The 20,462-nt window shown below is 39.0% G+C and overlaps 1 protein-coding gene across 11 annotated transcripts in view; it reads left to right on the top strand.

The window, feature by feature from the left end:
• GUCY1A1 (guanylate cyclase 1 soluble subunit alpha 1) overlaps positions 1-8,224 on the top strand; it is a 70,149-nt gene extending 61,925 nt beyond the window's left edge. For 4 of the 11 annotated variants that reach the window (XM_032248601.1, XM_032248599.1, XM_032248600.1 and 1 more), the window contains one exon: positions 1,185-8,224. In XM_032248601.1, the coding sequence (XP_032104492.1) occupies positions 1,185-1,386 (202 nt within the window). In that variant the 3' untranslated portion in view covers positions 1,387-8,224. The remainder of the gene's footprint in view (positions 1-1,184) is intronic. The other 7 variants (XM_032248604.1, XM_032248606.1, XM_032248603.1 and 4 more) reach the window with 3 other exon arrangements.
• The last annotated feature ends 12,238 nt before the right edge of the window (positions 8,225-20,462 follow it).

The raw sequence follows: 20,462 nt of genomic DNA, 5'->3' as shown, positions 1-20,462 counted from the left end.
TCTATCAGACTTTGAAGCTTATACTTTTAAACTGTAATTCTATAACTTTTCATTATATATTCTCAAATAATAGCCACTCAAAAATATTTACAAATTCATGATTAAGGCATCATTTTTATTAGTTTTGTTTTGCAGATTACATATTTATTGATGCACTGATGAAAATTAAACTTTCATTCTTGAGACAGATTTCTATTCAGTGGTTTCTTCAGTAGATAGATGTCACAGCACCAAAATCTCATTCAACATCATTATTGTATTTAATTTAGACATGACATTACAGACCGGTGAGTAGAAGACCATGGCCTGTTTGGGTAAATATAATACATGCTTCTCTGTAGAAGTTGGTTGAGAGCCCACAACTATGTGACATTTTTCATGCATGGCCTGAGTATTAGATTAGAGAGGCTTATTAGGTTCGCATTTGATGGAAAGCTAGGGAAGCAAATGGGAAGAGGTGCCAACAGCTTAATCAGTAAGATTAGAATTTAAAATGGGTTTAGCATAATTAACAAGCAGTAAAATAGCAAACAATATAATTTGGTGAACAGATGAATTTCGGGAGAAAAAATACTGTTAATAATAATTAGTAAGCAGAGTGCTGATATGTACAATTAAATCTCATTTGAGTCTTAATTTGATTCATTTTTACAAATCTAGAATTTACAAAAATTCTATTGAAAGATTCAAAAGTTGTTCTCACATCATTTTTGTCATTATAATTTTGGTTCACAATTTCCTGCCCACATGATTACTTTTTTTGTCTGTGATTATAGTAAAATTTACAAAATTAATGAATTGATAAATGGATGTCTTACCTCTTTCAACTTAGGAAATCTTAATACTATTATGGCTATGTATGGATACTTTGCTATTATTAAATCTTTGGATTATTTTTTCATTACTATAAATTGCACTGTTATGTGGATATTATCTTTGCAAAAATATTTTATAATTTGGTTCTAGTGTAAGTGAAATACATTAGTTGACACAATTTTCTTATTGTGAATTGATTCTTCATTGTACTCGTGTGAAGATGTCTGTTAACTTCATTTGTCTTTTCCTGTCAATCACACGTAAAATCACTGGTTTATTAATATTCTCAGTAACATTCAGTTAGTTAAGTTGTCCTTTTTTTGAGTGGACAAACATTTATGTCAGTATTTTTATTTTAATATTTTCAGATTACTCAAAGACTGCCCTGGTTTTGTGTTTACCCCTCGATCAAGGGAGGAACTTCCACCGAACTTCCCCAGTGAAATTCCTGGAATCTGCCATTTTCTGGATGCTTACCAACAAGGAACAAACTCAAAACCATGGTTCCAAAAGAAAAATGTGGAAGATGGCAATGCCAATTTTTTAGGCAAAGCATCGGGAATAGATTAGTAACCTATATGCCTATTTATAAGTCTTTGGGGTTTGAAGATGTGTAGACCCTCTGAAAGCACTTTAGGATTGTAGATGGCTAACGAGCAGTATTAAAATTTCAGGAGCCAACTCACAATCTACTCTTTCTTTCATTTAACATAACAAAATGTGTTCACTTCAGTACTTCAGCTCTTCTGTTAAAAAGAAAAAAAAAGAAACCTTAAAAAGTTACTTTTTGGGTAGTATTTCTGTTATATAACCATCATCACTTATTACCTGTACTCAAAATTCAGCATCTTGTACATATATCAGATAATTGTAGTCAATTGTACAAAGTGATGGAGTCACCCACAATCTGATATCCTGGTGAAACGCCATGGTTATTAAAGTGTGCTTGTGATAGTGTTGTCTTAAAAAAGGATTTTGAATAGAAATTACATTCTTTGACACCGTAAGTTCTTTCAAACTTTCAACTCTGCATTTTATTGCATTTTCTCATTTAACTGTTAGCATATGCTTGAATATAGGATGATCTTTTTTTCTCTATTGCATTTTCTTCTTTTTTTCTTTTTTAGAAAATAAGCAATTAGGGGTTAGATGCAATATGAATATAAAACAGTTCTGTAAATATCAAATATTATTTTTAGTTGTTGAAGTTACAAATACTCTCCATAGTAATGTGTGTTATAACAATAAATATTTCTTTTGTGTGACTTTTTAAAATTCTACAATGGTAAAGGCTATTTTAATTCATATTAGTGTTTAATTTCTATTAATTCATTTTACTATCATGATAGCTAAGTATTCAAGATAAAAGAGGTTTGTATCTTGTAAAGTGCAGTAATATAACTCTAATCTAATTTAGCTGAAAGCAACATGGGAATAAAGTAATGATCCAGAGGACCCACCGTAAAGGACATTGGTAAAACATTCACACATGTGCACATACATGGAGGCACAATTGGAGCAATGTGGACCTACTTCAGCAGACATCTTCTGTTGCCACGATGAGCCATTTACAGTTTTAAGTAGAAAATCTAGGTATGGAAGTAGAAATAAGACTTGTCCTTTTGTGGATATCTCATTTTTCATGAGTATTTGGGATGAACATTTTGGTGTATGTTTATGTGCTAAGAATCAAATTTTTGTCTCATTAAATGTACATATAATAAGTTTTTTTAATTCTGTTTGAAATATCTTGATTTTTTTTAAGAGACTCAGTATTGATAAAGCAAATAAGGCAGTGACTACATTAGGGAAATTTCTGCTATTTTTTTCTAGAGCTTCACCTTTTTTCTTTGGTTTTACATAAACCTTTAAGCAGCTATGATCTTTTAATTTTAATTATGTCAGTTGAAGTTTTCTGGTGAACTAAAATATCTACATTTTGGTTGAGGATAAGGATTTGATTTTTAAAAGCTCAAATTTAAAGTAAGAAAAAGATGAACATTAAACAGTTTTAAAATGAATATTAGCAGAGCCATAGATATGCTAAACTCTTAATTGGGGTTCTGAGAATCAGTTTAAAAATTCTTTAATTGCCTTCATTTGTGCCCAGGCTTCTCCACAGTGACATCAGGAATGGTTATTACTGATTGGCCTCTAGTATTCCGAGGGTACCGCTATAGATAATACAATAATGTTGTTTACTAAGGGATAACCCAGTGTCTTACAGGACTGACTTTGACTCAATGAACACTCACCCTATTATTGGAAAGTACCATAGGCCTTGAGAAAGTATAGTTACTTTCTCAAATATATGAAGTTAAATCACTACTTACAAGGAAAGTAAAAATATAAATACATTTTTCTTTCTGGGACCAAACTCTTATAGGGAAATAATAGAAACAAAGAAAATGTAAAAGCATAAAATGGAATGTAGTCTTGATCAAACATTTCTGCAGACCTCAATTTGCTAACGATTTGTACTCAAAAAGTTTATAATTCAGTTAGAATTCAGAAAGTGTTTTCTGTGTTTGTGATAGATTAGCATATATACAAAATAAATGTGGGGAAATGTATGTAATCTTGATGAAAAGTTGCATGGGAGTTTCTTGTACTATTCATGCAACTTTACTATAAATTTGGTATTTTATCTAAATAAAAAACTACCAAAAAATATTTTCACTGAGAAATTAAATCATCTGTGATAGGTTCTCCAGTCCAGCCTACAAAGGCCCATTAAATACAGAATAATCTGTGGATCTTAAAGAAGATGAACATACATTTCTATGACAGAGTACATATGAAATTCACAATTTAGATACTAAAACATTTAAGGAGTTTCTTTTTTCTCTATCTTATCTGCTTTGAAGCGTAGAGATTAGGGAGACACTTTTCAGATCCAGACCAGTGATGGTAGCCAGAGTAGAGACCCTGGAGCATAGATTCTTAAAATAAATAAGGGAACAAAGTCAGAGCTTGTGAGGTATTGAGGATGGGAAAAAAAAGTGGACAAACAGGGCCTGTAATCAGGTTGGGGACTATGGGTACTGAATTACATTGCCATTTAACTATCCCAAAAATAAGATTGGGTCTCAAGACTGCTTCCCTAACAGACTGTTTCTCCTGAAAATCCAGGGGCTGTTCCTTCTGTTCTGATATATAGTTTCCATTCATGGCTTCTTGTCCCGTTATTTTTTTGTGTCAAGTGCCCTATATAAATTAGCTCCTTAAACATATTTCTCAAGCAAGCACGGAGTTATACTGAAGTTTTCTAAAGATGCTTTGCATCAAGAAGCAAAGGGAAATACAGAATTAAAATGTTTCTTCCCATTTTTTGCTTTGCCTTTCTATATCTATCTAGACTTTGTAAGAAAATGCAAAGCATATATTTAAGAAAACCTAAATACAAATAGATTCATTTACTTATTTTCTTTTATTCATTCATCAAGAATTATTGAATGCCTACTATGTGCCAGGAATATTGCTATATTTTTGAAATTTAAAGATAAAGTATGGCCCAATTAATTAAGAAAGGAAAGCGAAAGACAAATACAAGACATGATTACAACATTCTGTGTGAGCACAAAGTAGGGGACTCAGTGCTTAGGGAAGTCTTTGGTCTTAGAGTTCAACAAGCAGAGAAGAGGAAGGGCATGGTCTAAGCAAATAAATTACCACACACAAAGAGATGGGGTCTTGAGGGTGCGTAGCACTTTCTGGACAGTCAGTTGCCTGGGATGAGCTGGGAGGGGGGAGAATAATGACAAAAGACCATCTGGACAAAAATCACCAAGGGTTATGTGTGTCACGTAGAGGTGTGCCATGAGAGTTATTACTATTGTAACATTAATATATAGTAATTAATAACTATACATTGCACAGCTTTACATGACCTTAGTTATCAACATTATTACCATAATAGTAATATTAACTACAATAAGAGCTATCATTCACTTGAGGCACTTTTTCAAAATAGATCTTACAAAAGAAACAAAAAGAAGCAGTAAAACGAGAAAAATCAGATCCATTGGCTTCTGTTTCCCTCTCCAACAGTTTTAAAGCTACTAGATAAAAGAGGGATCAAGTCTTCAGGGAAGAGAATGGTATGATCAGATGTGTGTTTTCCAAAGACTATCAGAAATAGGATACTTTTCAAGACCTGGGAAATATTTGTATCCATGGATAAGGATAGATACGATGGGTATTTACTTGCACAGGTGACTAAAGCAACATCTGTTTATGGCTCAAGAGAAAATGATTTATTTTATATCCTGGATATTTTGCCACAAGCATGAGCAAAAAGCTGGGATGTCTGGCCTTGGAATTTTATATCAGTCTCAAGGCTATTAGTCTTTCAGATTCTTTGGTAGGGAGGGAAGAAGAGTTGCCTCAGCATTTTAACTAACCTGTCTGCCAAATTTCTTCTTCCTGATATTTCCAGCCACAGCAAGGCAAAGACTTCCCAGCCCTGTCCCAGGTTAGGTTAGAAGAAGGCATGGGATGGAAGGAGGTGGTTGTCTGTGGTAGGCCTCACAAATGACGCAGATGAATAAACAAGAGTGTCTAGTCCAAGTGGTGTCTGAGGAATAGACATCAGTTCTCAGAGATTACCCAGCTGGAAAACTGCCCAGATGGAGCTTTTCATGCAAAGCCCCAATGAAGTCTAGTGCCGTAGAATGCTTTAAATCCATGGTCAAGCCCCTGTTGATGCAAATGTTAGTAGCCCCAATGAATTAGTGCAGTAGTGTTAGGTGCATGGGTTTGACCTACATAAATCATTATTAATAAGTAAAATGGAATCTTTGACGCCTATTTGTTGAGGAGCTTGTTTGATCACTACCTTTCACTGAACAATAAAACATAGATCATTGATGTCACCTCATTTTGCACTTTGATGCTATTTCACTCTTCAGGTGGTTGTACTTGGACAGTTAAATGAAGTCCGACTTGAAGGGTGCAGAGATGGAGAACGTGGCACGTGTGAGAGGTGGGAGGGCACAGAGGCCTTGCAGTTCCTGTGAGGAGGGACTTACCATCTCCTCCAAAACAGAATTTCAGGGCTGCAGAGACGGTAGGAAAGTGCAGTTCTCTTGAGAAAACACAGGCTAAAAGCAGGGACTGCTTAACTTACTAAGCAGAGAAAACCAAATGTCATTTTCAACCAAAATTTACAAACATTAGAGTTTATGGTCCTCGTTAGGATACTTTTCAAGACCTGGGAAATATCTGTATACTTTGGTGAGAAGAAGAAGGATCAATTACTAAAGCTGTAAGATTTCAGTAACAAAGGCAATCAGTCCTTTGTCATCTGTGTTGAGTTTGGTTTTCTTCTGTTTTTAGCATGTCAGCTACCAGATCTTTGATGAACTGTTGCTCTCCTTTAAATGTTTCTTTTATTATATTGATGGTATGCACTCATTCAATATCCTTATTTTAAGCCACGTTAAGCACTATACATTTAATTGCCATCTGTATCTCCCTCTAAGCAGCTTGGCTTATAACAGCCACACCTGCCTCTGTTTTGACTAGCCTGCATAACCCACACATTTTTCATTCAAAACTATCCTATTACCTTCTTATTTATGTCCATTTCTTTTCATATACAGTGTCTGCCAATATAGTAGCAAAAGCTTTATCAATGTATAGATTTCAATTAAAAAAAAACCTAAGCAAAAGGAAAAATATGTGATATTCTAAAACCCACATTTCTTTTATCACCAGTACAGTTTTTTCCATCATCGTAAACTTAGTTTCATGAACATGTTAATATCTTAGATTTAAACATTGGGGTAGAAATCAGGATAAAATTTAAATGGCATATCGAGGACTTAATCTCAGATATTCTGGTTGAAGATAGATAAGGTTGTGGCTGCCTTTCAAGTTTTTTTAATTTTTTAAATTATATAATGTCAGAAAATTAAATCACAAATGAGTCTTCCAGATTGTGAGGAAAATTACTTGGCTGAAAATGACATCGCATAATGTCCAAATCTTAAAGTATCTGCTCAGATGTTTGTTTCATCTGAAATGCTGCCAAATCCATCTGTATTGAGGAAAGAGCTATGAGGCAGTTTCAGAGAAAGTGAAAACAAAACACAGCAAAACAGAAATGCTATTACAGAAATTGGACAGCCCAGCGTTTTAAGCATTGCATACCTGGTACGAAAGCAGCAAAACTGAAGCTCTCTGGAAAGTTATGGCAATAGTGGTCTAGGAATTCTGGGCCTTTAGAAATAATGTTTCCCAGTGATGCAGAAATGTGCAGCATCCAAACACTGTTTAATCACAATGAGCTGCCATCTTGCCTCGTTAAATTGTATCTTGTAACATAGAAGTGAATGAAAATATATTAGGATTTGGGAATTTACTATTCCTTGACCTCCTTGCACATATAAACTAAAGACATTCTGGAAAATATGAGGACTTGATACTCACTGCCCTAGAGCACTTTTAGATTCCTGCACTCTATCAGTAAAATATTGTAACACAACAACTCTTTAGGCTGATACATGCTGCTCTCAATCCATATACTACATATTAGGACAGCTTTTCTAAATGAGCATGAATATGAATAGAAATTCTAGTATTTTATTCACCTACCACAGTGAATCATCTTTATATTTTACTTTGTAAAAACTGCTATAGTTGGCCAGTGAGTCTTCACTTTTATTGAGTCACATATCACTTTGAGAGCTGGATAGATGATAAAAGACATAAACTATCAGCCCTCCAAAAATGTGCATATGGACCCACACCAGACACATATACTTCCAGAGCTTGGGGAAACTCACTAAAATGTACTCTTCGGCCACCCTAGTGAAGTACAATAGACCATATTGTCTAGATGGGACAAAATAATAAATTTTGACTAAGAACTTATTGTTTAGAGAGAGAAAATAGTAAATGATGTTTGAAATGAGAACACAATAAATAACTGACAAGTCTGTGACTTTTGGTTTAGATAAGGACACTTTTGATTTTGAGGAATGAAAGAAGTTAGGTTTTTGGTCCTGATGCATAAAATGACTCATGGAGTTTCACATATAGACAATAGTTTTCTTTTCAGCAAATATTTAACATGCCTCTCAACATATTTTTTGCCAATTTTTGGTAAATATGCATTGCTATAGATATACCAGTTTTTTGGTTATGTTTAGTAACTAATTTCATTTTTTCTCTCTATGTAAGTATAGCTATTGGACCTTACATTGAAAGCCTTCTTTGTACTAACAATCATCGTTTTATTATTACCTTCATAGTTGCTTTAAATGACACATTTATTTCGAGTTCTACTTCCGGCAGAGTTGCAAAGTCTATCAGAATGTTATCTCCTGTCTCAGAAGCTTGTTAGATATGGCTGCCACCTAAATACTGTAATAAAAGTGTTAAAAATAAAAATCTTCTTAACATTAAAAATGAGTTATGTTTAAAAAGGAAAATAAACTTGGAATCAAGAAAAGACAATATTGTCCCAAGTTATGCAAATATATTTACTTTGATGTAGGTCTTGCTACTAAAGAGAGAGAAAACTTCCAACACAACAGTGTGGAAAACCAGGATTAACAACTATTATGTCAGGCATTTGCTTGATACAGGTCAATGTATTCAAAAAGTTATTCAATGTTTTCAAAAAGTTATTGTTAAATAATGTACTAGCATAATCAAACTACATTTCTTTCTAAAGCTCCTATTTCCAACAAAACTCATATCATACATGAAATAAAAAATTTTTTGAAACCTAAATTTGGTAATAAAATTTTTACTTTTTTTTTTTTTTGAGACGAAGTCTCACTCTGTCACCCAGGCTGGAGTGCAGTGGCACGATCTTGGCTCACTGCAACTTCTACCTCCCAGGTTCAGGCAATTCTCTTGCCTCAGCCTCCTGAGTAGCTGGGATTACAGGCATGTGCCACCATGCCCAGCTAATTTTTGTGTTTTTAGTACAGACGAGGTTTCACCATGTTGGTCAGGCTGGTCTCGAACTCCTGACCTTGTGATCCACCCGCCTCGGCCTCCCAAAGTGTTGGGATTACAGGCGTGAGCCACTGTGCCCGGCCTACTTATTAAAAAAAAATTTTTAAAACTCAGTTTTTCAAACCATAAAGTCAAAACTTTTATTAAAAAACACTAACTTTAGGCCGGGTGTGGTGGTTCACCCCTGTAATCCCAGCACTTTGGGAGGCCGAGGCGGGCAGATCATGAGGTCAAGAGATCGAGACCATCCTGGTCAACATGGTGAAACACCGTCTCTACTAAAAATACAAAAACCGGGCTTGGTGGCACATGCCTGTGGTCCCAGCTACTCGGGAGGCTGAGGTGGAAAAATCTCTTGAACCCAGGAGGCGGAGCTTGCAGTGAGCCGAGATTGCGCCACTGCACTCCAGCCTGGCGACAGAGCAAGACTCCGTCTCAGAAAAAAAAAAAAAAAAAAAAAAGCACTAACTTTAGAAATAAAACTGTGCTTGGCTTATCCAAGTGTAGTGGTTTATACCACAAGCGAGGGGATAAATTTGTCTCCATTACACTTTGTTGGGAGACAGTTTTCTAAGTCTCATGAATTTTATAGAGGGCAACGGTACATACTGCCTTTGTTTTATATTATCTTTTCAAAGATGCTTGTACAGCCTTAGAAGACAGAGATGATGTCTCTCCCAAGGACAAGGAGCGAGCAGGCTTACTGCCCATTTTTAAAGATTTGTGTTCCTAAACTTAGGGTTTATCTTCTGCACTGCAATTCACTGTGTGCAGGGGTAGTTTATTTATTTTTACATTGCTGTGTGGGACCCAGTGAACCAGTGCACGACAATGCTGATACTCTTGGTCAGATGCTATAGGTGTGTGAGTTAGTGAAGTTCTCTTTCTCTGACCTAGGAGTCTCATGTCTTCTGCCAGCATTCATGAAATTGTGGCAGTCTAGCTGGTTAACTTGCAGGTAGAGTAAAATCTCAGACCCTTATTATTGACAGTTTGGAAATGAGGATGGGATGCTGACAGAAACTTGCCTTCCTGGAAGAGAAAGAGTAAGGCTATTGTGGGCTGATTAATGGGATTAGAGGGAAAAGTTTATGGGAATCAATGACAAATATGGTAACCAAATTATAAATCAGCAGAGTGAGAAATGCTCCCAATTTTATTTCCTGTGACTAAGAGTGAATTCAGAAATGTTGCATGTCAAGCATCAGAAAGTAGGTTCAAAGACAATGACCTAAACAATGGCTTGTTTGTTATTACCTCTCACTGGGTGAGCAGATTCTCTTTCCACTGGGCCATCAGCCTGAAGTCTACTCCTCAAGCCTCAAGTCAACAAGTTAAGTTGCTGAAGTTAGAAATGTAGCCTTGGAAAACTCTTAGAGGTTGTAACACATAACCATCTTGGGTTAGAGGAAGGTTGTGACGTTCTTCAGACAAGAGTTACAGATATATCCATTTTAAAAGCAAAACTTAATCAAGTAATTATTCTAAATGGAAAAATTTAAGTTGCACATATTTTTGATATACAACATGATCTGTTGATATATGTATATATTGTGGAAAGGCTAAGTCAAACTAATTTACATATCCATTACCTCACACACTGTTTTTTTGGAGCGAACATTTAAAATCTGCTCTTCATCACACACCGAGGTCTGTGGTTGGGGGGGACTAGAGGAGGGATGGGGGTAGGGAGTTGGGGAGGGATAACATGGGGAGAAACGCCAGATATAGGTGATGGGGATGGAGGCAGCAAACCACATTGCCACGTATGTACTTATGCAACAATCCTGCATGTTCTGCACATGTACCCCAGAACCTAAAGTGCAATAAAATATATATAAAAATAATAAATAAAAAAATAAAATCTGTTCTTGTAGCAATTTTCCAGTATGAAGTACCTTGTTATTAACTATAGTCACCACACTGCACAATAGATCTCTTAAATTTATTTCTTCTAAGTGAAATTGTGTATACTTTGACCAACACAGTGTACATTGATACTGACCACAAAGAAGAAAATGCATGACCTCTATGAGCAGAAACCAGGTAAGTTATTAGAACTTGGCTAGTTCACTTGAGAGAGGAGGGCGGTACGCGTAGAACGCTTGTTGAGAAAGAATGGCAACAGCTGGGCTGTCTTAAGGCCGAGCCCTTCCTGCAGTCTTTCGTGCCAACTTTGGATTCTTTTGGAGATGACAGTCAAAGGCCTCAGAGTGTTTTTCAGTAGGTCCTGGCTTCAATGGGAGCTTTGTACCTTTTGGAAAGATTTCTCTATTGCTGACAAAGTTCCACAGAAAGGCATACATGAGGCATTGTTATGTTTTAAACTATGTCCCCACAGAAGTCCTAGCCTCAAGTACCTTAGAGTGAGTCCTTATTTGTAATACTGTCATGGTAAATACAATGGCTTAAGTTAAGATGAGGTCGCCGGGCGTGGTGGCTCACTCCTGTAATCCCAGCACCTTGGGAAGCTGAGGCGGGCAGATCACGAGGTCAAGAGATCGAAACCATCTGGCTAACATGATGAAATCCTGTCTCTACTAAAAATACAAAAAAATTAGCCGGGTGTGGTGGCACGTGTCTGTGGTCCCAGCTACTTGGAAGGCTGAGGCGGAAGAATCACTTGAACCCAGGAGATGGGTTGCAGTGAGCCGAGATTGCACCACTGCACTCCAGCCTGGCGACAGAGCAAGACTCCGTCTCCAAAAAAAAAAATATATATGAGGTCATACTAGAGTAGGGTGGGCCACTAATGCGATATGCCTAGTGTCCTTATACAAAGGAGAAACTTGAACATAGAGACACCAGGAAGAACATCATGTGAAGATGAAGGCAGAGAGGCAGTATTAGTTGGACAAACCAAGAAACACTAAGGTGATTTTCAGCAAACCTTTAGATGATAGGTGGGAGGAATGGAACACATTCTTTCTCAACAGTCGCCAGAAGCAGCCAATGATGCTGACACCTTGATCTTGGACTTGCAGCCTCCAGAACTAAGAAACAATAAATTTCTGTTGTTTAAGTCACCCAGGCATTATGGTTCTTTATCAAGGAAGCCATCGCAAATGAATACAGGCATTGACTAATCTTTGGGCTTTTGATGCCCCCGAATTGGATTTGCGATGCCGATGAGAGTGACTCACTGGAGAATGAGAGACTGACATTGTAGATAACTTGATGAGGCCAGACCTGTAGCCTTGGAAAACTCCTATAGCACTTGCATTTAAATTAGAAAGAACTTAAGTATATTAGCTTGATAATGTGGCACCAAATGTCTCAGATTAAGGTGCATCCCTTTATAAAAAATTGTCCCTGTGCCAGTCAATCCCATGTCAGGTAACGGGTAAAATCCATGCCCACAGTTGGAATACAATGCTGCTATGGCTGCTTGGTCAAGGGATCCCCAAAGTTGAGACAGATAGTGTCAGCAGTGAGGACTCTGCCACCTATTAGAGTGTTGGGCACATCAAATACATTGCAAGTTCATTTGATTGAGCTGCCCCTGTGTGCTCATAACTAAAAGTAAGTGCCCCTCCTTTATTGATAGAAAGATAATCTCTCCGTCTTACCCCTGACCCACCCCTCTCTCTACTCTGATCTCAGCTACTTTAAGGAGAGAAATGATTAGCGGTGAGGTCAAGCTCTCCCTGCCTCCAAAATGAATCAAAGGCCATAGCAGCCACCCAAGTATAGCAGGGGGCAGAGACTTTGGGGAGGGGAGGGAATTATAATTGTATGCCTCTGTTGTATACTGACAACCAGGGCCCTTATCAGGCTGGAACATGCAAACCTTCAGTTAACAGAGTTTGGGCAGGAATCAGAGTAGAGAACGGAGGCAAGTGTGACCTACGTTTGTGGTCTTTTTGGTTAATTCAGTGTGTTATTTTTTGTCATATCCACATCTGAATACACATTACAAACTGATGTGCTCATACTGCTTTGTCCAGGAAATGCCAGAAAATCTTCCTGATCAGTAACAGCAGTAAGTAGATAAGTGCAAGTACCTAGGGGGCCCCACAACCCCCATGACCTCTCTGAGCTACAAGTCTCCATGTCTGATAGTCTTTGGTGATTGAAGCCTCTGATAAAGGGGGTCAGCCTTCAGCCAGAAGTCTTTGTTGAGGTCTGGACTCATCACCTCCTTGACACAGCTGTCAAATCACCTTGATTTAAAGACTTTTTAGCTTGCTACTATGATCCTTCAAAACTAAATACCTGACCCATGAAAATCTTGTGACTCTCCAGCCTGATATTTCCATTTTGGGGTGCGATGACTCATACTCAATGATTAATAAGATGGAAAGGGCTTAACAGTCCCCACTTGGTAAGTGGAAATGGTATATTCAGAAATGCACCTAGCCCACTGCCAGCAGCACCTTGTCTTAACATAAAAAGTAGCAGCTATGACTCTGGGGAAACCTTTATTCCTCACTTTGCCATTTACAGCAAAGCTGCTGACTCAATGGGACCTTCAAGTCACAAATTTTTCCTGTGTGTCTGTGCCTCTTTCCCTGATGGTTCAGCTGAACTGAAACCGAACAGTGTCCTATTTTTACTTATTCTTAGGTTGTTACTAATGTCCTAAGTGTTTGGTCTGCTATTTGGAATACTACATATTGGCAAATTGAAGGCATCCATTTTGGGGATCATGAACTCTGGATACAAATTGCAATTGATCATTTCTGTACTGTTCATGTAAATTACAATGGCAAGGACCTGTTCTGTAAGGACACTGGCTGGATCATGCTGCCCAAGTGATAGTACAGCTTAAATGGCAGCCTGGACCCGTTTCAGTGTCTTTTCTTGAAGCTTTTTGGGTCACTGGATAATGGGCTAGAGCAACATATCCCAACACATTGTCTCCAGAATCCAGATAGACCCACTAGGCCTTGTTCTTCTTTCTTGGTTGTAGGAGGGGCCAAATGCAATAATTTGTCTATCACCTTAGAAGGAATATCTTGACATTCTCTACTCCACTGGACCCCTAGAAAGCTTACTGAGATAGAAGGCCCCTGAATTTCAGTCCAATTTATTTCCCACCCACTGATACACAAATGTCTTACCAATAAGTCTAGAGTAGTTGCTACTTTTTGCTTAGTATGTTCAATGAATATAATGTCATCAATGTAATGAATGATTGTGACATTCTATAGAAGGGAAAAGTGATCAAGGTTTCTAGGAACTAATTTATGACACATAGCTGGAGAGTTGATATACCCCTGAAATAGGACAGTGAAGGTGTATTGCTGGCCTTGCCAGCTGAAACCAAACTGCTTCTGGTGGGCCTTATAGGTAGGTATGGAGAAAAAGGCATTTGTCAGATTGATAGCTGCATACCAGTCACCAGGAGATGTGTTAATTTGCTCAAGCAATCAAACCACATCTGGTACAGCAGTGGAACTGAAGTAGCCATCTAATTAAGCTTAAGATAATCTACTGTCATTCTGCAAGAGCCACTTGACTTCCACACAGGCTAAATAGGAGAGTTGAATGGGTATGTGGTGAGAATCACTGTCATGGAGGGTTGGGTGGCTACTATGCCAGAAGTTGAGGAATTAATTACACTGGGGCCTGGGAGGCCACTTTCACTGGGGGCTGGGAGACTTCTTCCACTGGCAAAGAAGACTTATCAGAATTTAGAGACTCACTGTCTCCAGCTTCATCAGGATATTTGCACATGTCTTTATCCTTAATTTATAGAATCTCATTCTTTCCAGTTGATGCCCTCACTTTAACATAGACATCCTGCAGGCTGGAAAGTCAACTTCATCGCAATTCAGCCAACTGCTGAATGAGGTTTTGTATTTAATTTTTAGCAGTTTCAGTCCTGTGGCTATAGGAGATAAGGGTCTTTTTCAGAGTACACGTGGAAACTCTGATTATTTCTATGGCTGGGAATTTGAATCCCTGGGGTGTTCTTTTCTTGTGCAACTTTTCCAATGACATTAGGACCAACCAGTCTATACTGTTATATGCAGTAGTTTTCCAGAAATGTTCAAAAGTATCATATACAAAGTTTCCCCCCTCCTTTCTTCTTATTACTGGTTCATGGGAAGTATACAGTGCGGGCATTTTGCATATCTCTATTGCCAGATGATGTCACTGACTGTCCCTGAACTCTTTACTACTGGAAATAGAGTCCTTGGTATCTTTAAATCTAATCAGATTAGACAGCCAATCCCATAAACCTTGGAAGGAATGCAGAAAACTCATTCTTTTTTTTTTTTTTTTTTTGAGACGGAGTTTCGCTCTTGTTACCCAGGCTGGAGTGCAATGGCACGATCTCGGCTCACCGCAACCTCCGCCTCCTGGGTTCAGGCAATTCTCCTGCCTCAGCCTCCTGAGTAGCTGGGACTACAGGCACGCGCCACCATGCCCAGCTAATTTTTTGTAGTTTTAGTAGAGACGGGGTTTCACCATGTTGACCAGGATGGTCTCGATCTCTTGACCTCGTGATCCACCCGCCTCGGCCTCCCAAAGTGCTGGGATTACAGGCTTGAGCCACTGCGCCCGGCCTAGAAAACTCATTCTTAATCTGTTCCTTTAAAGTCAGTCTCCATACCAAAATCTGTATTAGAGTTCTCCAAAAATATGTATTAGTTATAAAAAACTGACTCAGGTAATTATGGAAGCTGAAAAGTCCCACAGTCTGCTGTCTGCCAGCAAGCCAGAGACCCAAGAAAGCTGGCAGTAAAATTCAATCAAATCTGAAGAACTGAGAATGAGACGAGTTTATCTAAATCCCAGTCCAAGGGCAGGAAACAATGAGATGAGACAGTGCTATGGTTTGGCTCTGTGTCCCTACCCAAATCTCACCCTGAATTGTAACAATCCCCACATGTCAAGTGTGGAATCAGGTAGAGATAATTGAATCATGGGGGCGGTTTACCCCATGCTGTTCTCATGATAGTAAGTTCTCAAAAGATCTGACGGTTTTATAAGGGGCTCTTCCCCATTTGCCGGGCACTCATTCTCTCTCCTGCTGCCCTGTGAAGAGGTGCCTTCCACCACGATTTTAAGTTTCCCAAGGCCTCCCTGGTCCTGTGGAATTATGAGCCAATTAAACCTCTTTCTTTCTAAATTACCCAGACTCAGGTATTTCTTCATAGCAGCATGAGAACGGACTACTACAGGTCTAGCTCAGGCAACAAGGGAGAAAAAAAAGACTGAATTCTTTCCTCTACCTGTTGTTCTATTCAGGCTTTTGAATGGATCAGGTGATGCCTACCAATACTGAGGAGGGTGGTCACACCACGGAGTCCTTCAGTGTGATGCCAATCTCATTCAGAAACACCCTCATAGACACAGACAGAAATAATATTTAATCTGGGCTCCCTGAGGCCAAGTCAAGTTAACACATAAAATTAACCATCATAGGAACGATAAGAGATTTTCAAGTGTCTTCAACCTCAGGAGTAGATCATGATGCCTGCATGAGACTAGGAGATGTTGCCAAAGTGAAATCATCCTTGATTTCTAGGGAAGCTTCCTTGAGAGGTAACTAATTAATCATTTATGCATACAATACAAGCTGTTATCCCTGTGATGGGAGCCATACAGGAAAAATTTTCCCTGACTTTAGCTGAAGGGATTAAATACACCACCTTGACCCCCAAAGGCATTGAGCTAATACAAAACTTGCAGGCCAGGGTCCTTATGAATGATAATAAAATCACCCTAGACTTTCCCCTTGCAGGCCAAGGTGACATCTGTGTAATTATGTATATACCCTGCTGAATCTAGAATAATGCCTTTGGCTAAGTGGGAAAATCACCAGAGAAACTTGAGGAAAAATTTACCTGGTTTTCTAAGGTAGACTTGGTGGTTTAGGGATTTGTTCAGCTGGCTGAGTCCAGGACTGGATGGGGCGTTGAGGCAGAACATGACTGAGGTCAGTTTCGCAGGTTGGCCTCATTCTACCTCTTGGAGTCCTGTCAGTAGTAACTGCAATTAAATGCTATATAAGCCAAATTGAATAGATTTAGGCCCAGCTCTTTTGATCAGATAATCAGAGTTCTGATGGGGTGATGCATCCATGGGAAAATTCTCCAGAAGGCAAGATGGTGTAGAAACTAGAGGAGAACATTGTTGGGAGATGGCCTCTCCTTTTCATTCATGTCTTATGAGCAGAGATTCTGAGTGTCTTTGTTCTGCACCAGCTTTCCTGGGATATTTGTACAACAAATTGTCTTGGAAGATAGAGATAGGATTTCTCTCTGGAACAAGGGGCAGGCATGCTTACTATTCAGTATAAAAGATTCATGTTCCCTAAGTTCAGGGTTCCTCTCCTATAATGTAGCCTACTGCGTGTACAAGTGCCACCTGGACCTGTTTTCATCACTCAGTAGAATTGAGACTCAAGAAATTGGCTACCTTGGCTATCGCTGTTGCTGTGAATAATACATTCTTTACTCGCTAACCCAGAAATCTTATGGTTTTTGCCAGCATCTACGAATGCAGCAGGCTAACTTATTAACTTTCAAGTAGGATCAGGTTGGGGTATCATGCTAACATTTTTAAGTGAGATGATTTCGCCAGGCACAGTGGCTCATGCCTGTAAACCCAGTCCTTTGAGAGGCAGAGGTGGGTGGATCATGAGGTCAGGAGATCGAGACCATCCTGGCCAACATGGTGAAGCCCCATCTCTACTAAAATACAAAAAAGTAGCTGGGTGTACTGGCGTGTGCCTATAGTCCCAGCTACTTGGGAGGCTGAGATAGGAGAATCCTTTGAAGCCAGGAGGTGGAGGTTGCAGTGAGCTGAGATCGTGCCACTGCATTCCAGCCTGGTGACAGAGCAAGATTCTGTCTCCCAAAAAAAAAAGTGATGATTTTACAAATAATTCGAGATCACTAAAGAATTTAGTCTTGCTAAAGAATTTCATTGTATTTGGCATCATTGTATATTGGCCCACAATGTCTCTCCAATGAATGGTTTTCCTTGAGTGGCAGCTGCCTCACTTGGATGGTGCAAATATTCACCATTCATTGCATTCCCCAATACTCACTTTTACCTCAAATCCACCCAACCTGCCTCATCACTTTATATTTCCTACTGAGTCCCATGGTCATGGTCTTTGCATGCCTAGATAGTACAGCAAACCTGTCCTATGAAAATTAATAATAAAACTAAGTGTGAATGTTCACTGTGTAACATCTTTCCTTTACATGATCCTATATTCTATAATAGGGCTTTATTAAATTACTTGCCTTGGTTCATATAAATGTGATTTGATTCATGGTCAGAAGAACTGTATGTGGCTGTCAGGAACATAGTTTCCATAAAGTGAGGTTCACTTTAATACGGTTCTCCCATAATGCTGATCTGAGGTAGCTGTGTGTATTTGTTTTGTGGATGACACAGTAGTGCTGGGTTTGCATCTGAGCTGGCCGAGTGGCACGGACATTAATAGCCATGGGCTGAATCCCCAAAGCGTCTTTCAGCCAACAATTTGGTAATTGTGACTCCTTCTGAACCCTCTTTCCAATGATTTTGAGAGCAGATAGAGTCTCAGATCACACCTTTGCCTCCTGTTCACAGAAGAATAACTCTCTTGAATGGAACCTGATCTTTCACACAAGGGCAAGGCACAGCCCCTCAGCTGTTTGGATGGATAGAGTGGGGGATAAATAATTTCCTCATCTCCTTGCCCAGAAAAGGATGTTCATGATACAGGGAACAGGCTTATCATCACAGTAAGCAATCTTCAGGCTGCAATGTCCTCAGTTGGTACTGTGTTTTTGAAAGTAGCCTAATCTTGCAATAAAAAAAAATTCGAGTGACTGACAGGAGCGATTCCTTTCTTCCATATCGTATAAGGATGGTGGTGATGGGGATAGGGATGGAGCTCCCCCAGCCACTCATGACCTGGATCAAAAGATTGCTGTCATTTTCAATGTCACCTTGAGTATACATATTTACTGAGTAGTTGGGGAAGGAATCTTAGGAAGTATGTGTGGCAAATTGTTAAATTCAGTCCTGGAGGAGGCACGTATCCCTTCTGTTCATATTCTGTTTCCTTGAACAAATGACATGGCCAACCTCACTGCAAGGAAGGCTAAAAGAAGATTGGAATGATTAGCATAATTGGTACAGTTCCTGCCACAAGTAATTTACTGAGGGCTAACTCAGTGCCAGGCAATGTTCACTTCATGGTACACATTGTTTGAGAGTTTCACATATCATGAGATTGAAGGTTTTTGTCTAGACCAGGCCCATCTTGAAGCCTGGGAGCAATGTAATCCTGAGTGTAAGTGACAATAAAGGAAGAATGAATGTGGCAAGCCATCTGAGCCTGCATGGGAACAATCTGAAGTCCCCTCTTCCTGCTCCCAAATCAGGAAAACACTGATAGTGCTCCGTGGATTGTGTCCATCAATTACAGAGCATACTGAATCAAAGCCAGAATCCTTTAGCTACAGGTAAAGCTGAAATACACCTGAGTTGAGAGCAACACAGGCCCTGCTTATTATAAATCTGAGTGGTTCCAGGTGGGAGAGAGGTAGGACATCCTTAAAGGGATATACCAAAACAAAGAGGACTTTTACCACCTGGCAAAGGCAAGGAAGTATCTCTTACTGACAGGTAAAGAAAAATGTGGATAGAGGGTGCCACTTCTCTTCTGCTGCAGTGTGGGATGAGAAGAGACTTCAGAGTTCCTTCCTCTCTCCCATCTTTAGTTAAAGAGAGAATACACCAAGTTCTGGACAATCAGTTCTTGCAGTCTGTTTGCCTCCCACCCAATCAATTCCATACCAAGTGTAGCTTCTTCCCAGGAGGAGTTTTGCACTAAGAGCAGGAGTCTGGCCATGTACTTGCTAAAAGAAGCTCATTACTGCCACAGCTGGAAATAATCTGTACATAATTTCCTTATATTTGATGCAACCTGCTTAGGAATCTCTTATAGTTTTTTACAGGGAGTTTCCTGCACATTGGGTGCCATTTACTTTTCAACTTGAAGATCAAGTGAGAGAAAACAGGAGTACTATGAATTGGACTTCACATGGAAACCAGACAGTGCCCCTCTAAATGTGGCCCACCTGCTTGAGAGTCATTGGAGGGAGGGAGTGCTTGTTAAAGTACAGACTCCCGGAAACAATAACTTATTTATCAATTAAAACAGCAGAGTTGGGTTTCAGAAGTCTTCATTTTAAAGAAATACCCAAGATATATTTATCAACATTTTCAATCCCAGTAGCCTACTACCGTCCCTCCCTAAGGGCTGGGGTACTTCTATTAGTATTTGCCCACGGGATGGCAAGCTCTCCTAAAAGCCAACATTTCCATAACTATGCGGATTGTTAGATATGCATTTCAGTCCATAGTTTCCCTACTTCCTGGACCATGGACATATTTAGGGAGGCAGAGAAACACCAAGCTTCCTAGAACCCTTTCTATGTTGTTTGTTCCTGTCTCTTCTAGGCTCAATAGGTTAGAGTGACAATATGCATGGTTCAGGACACTGAGGCAAGAACAGAAGAGATAGATATCCCCTTTAATGCCAGGCCATACACCATAGGGTTATACCTCAGACCAAGGAGAAAGGATCTTTATTAGGAATCTGTACCAGGAAATAGTAGCTAAGCCAGAAGATGAATACCAGAAGATGAATGATAGAATTGGGATCTAGAAAAGTCAATCAATTTGTTTATAATGGTTTTACTGCATTTATACTC

This window comes from Sapajus apella, unplaced genomic scaffold (assembly GCF_009761245.1).
Source record: "Sapajus apella isolate SASKATOON/1434 unplaced genomic scaffold, GSC_monkey_1.0 scaffold67, whole genome shotgun sequence".
In the NCBI taxonomy this organism is placed as follows: Eukaryota; Metazoa; Chordata; class Mammalia; order Primates; family Cebidae; genus Sapajus; species Sapajus apella.
The sequence above is the reverse complement of the archived record's forward strand: the minus strand, read 5'-3'. Positions and strand labels throughout refer to the sequence as shown.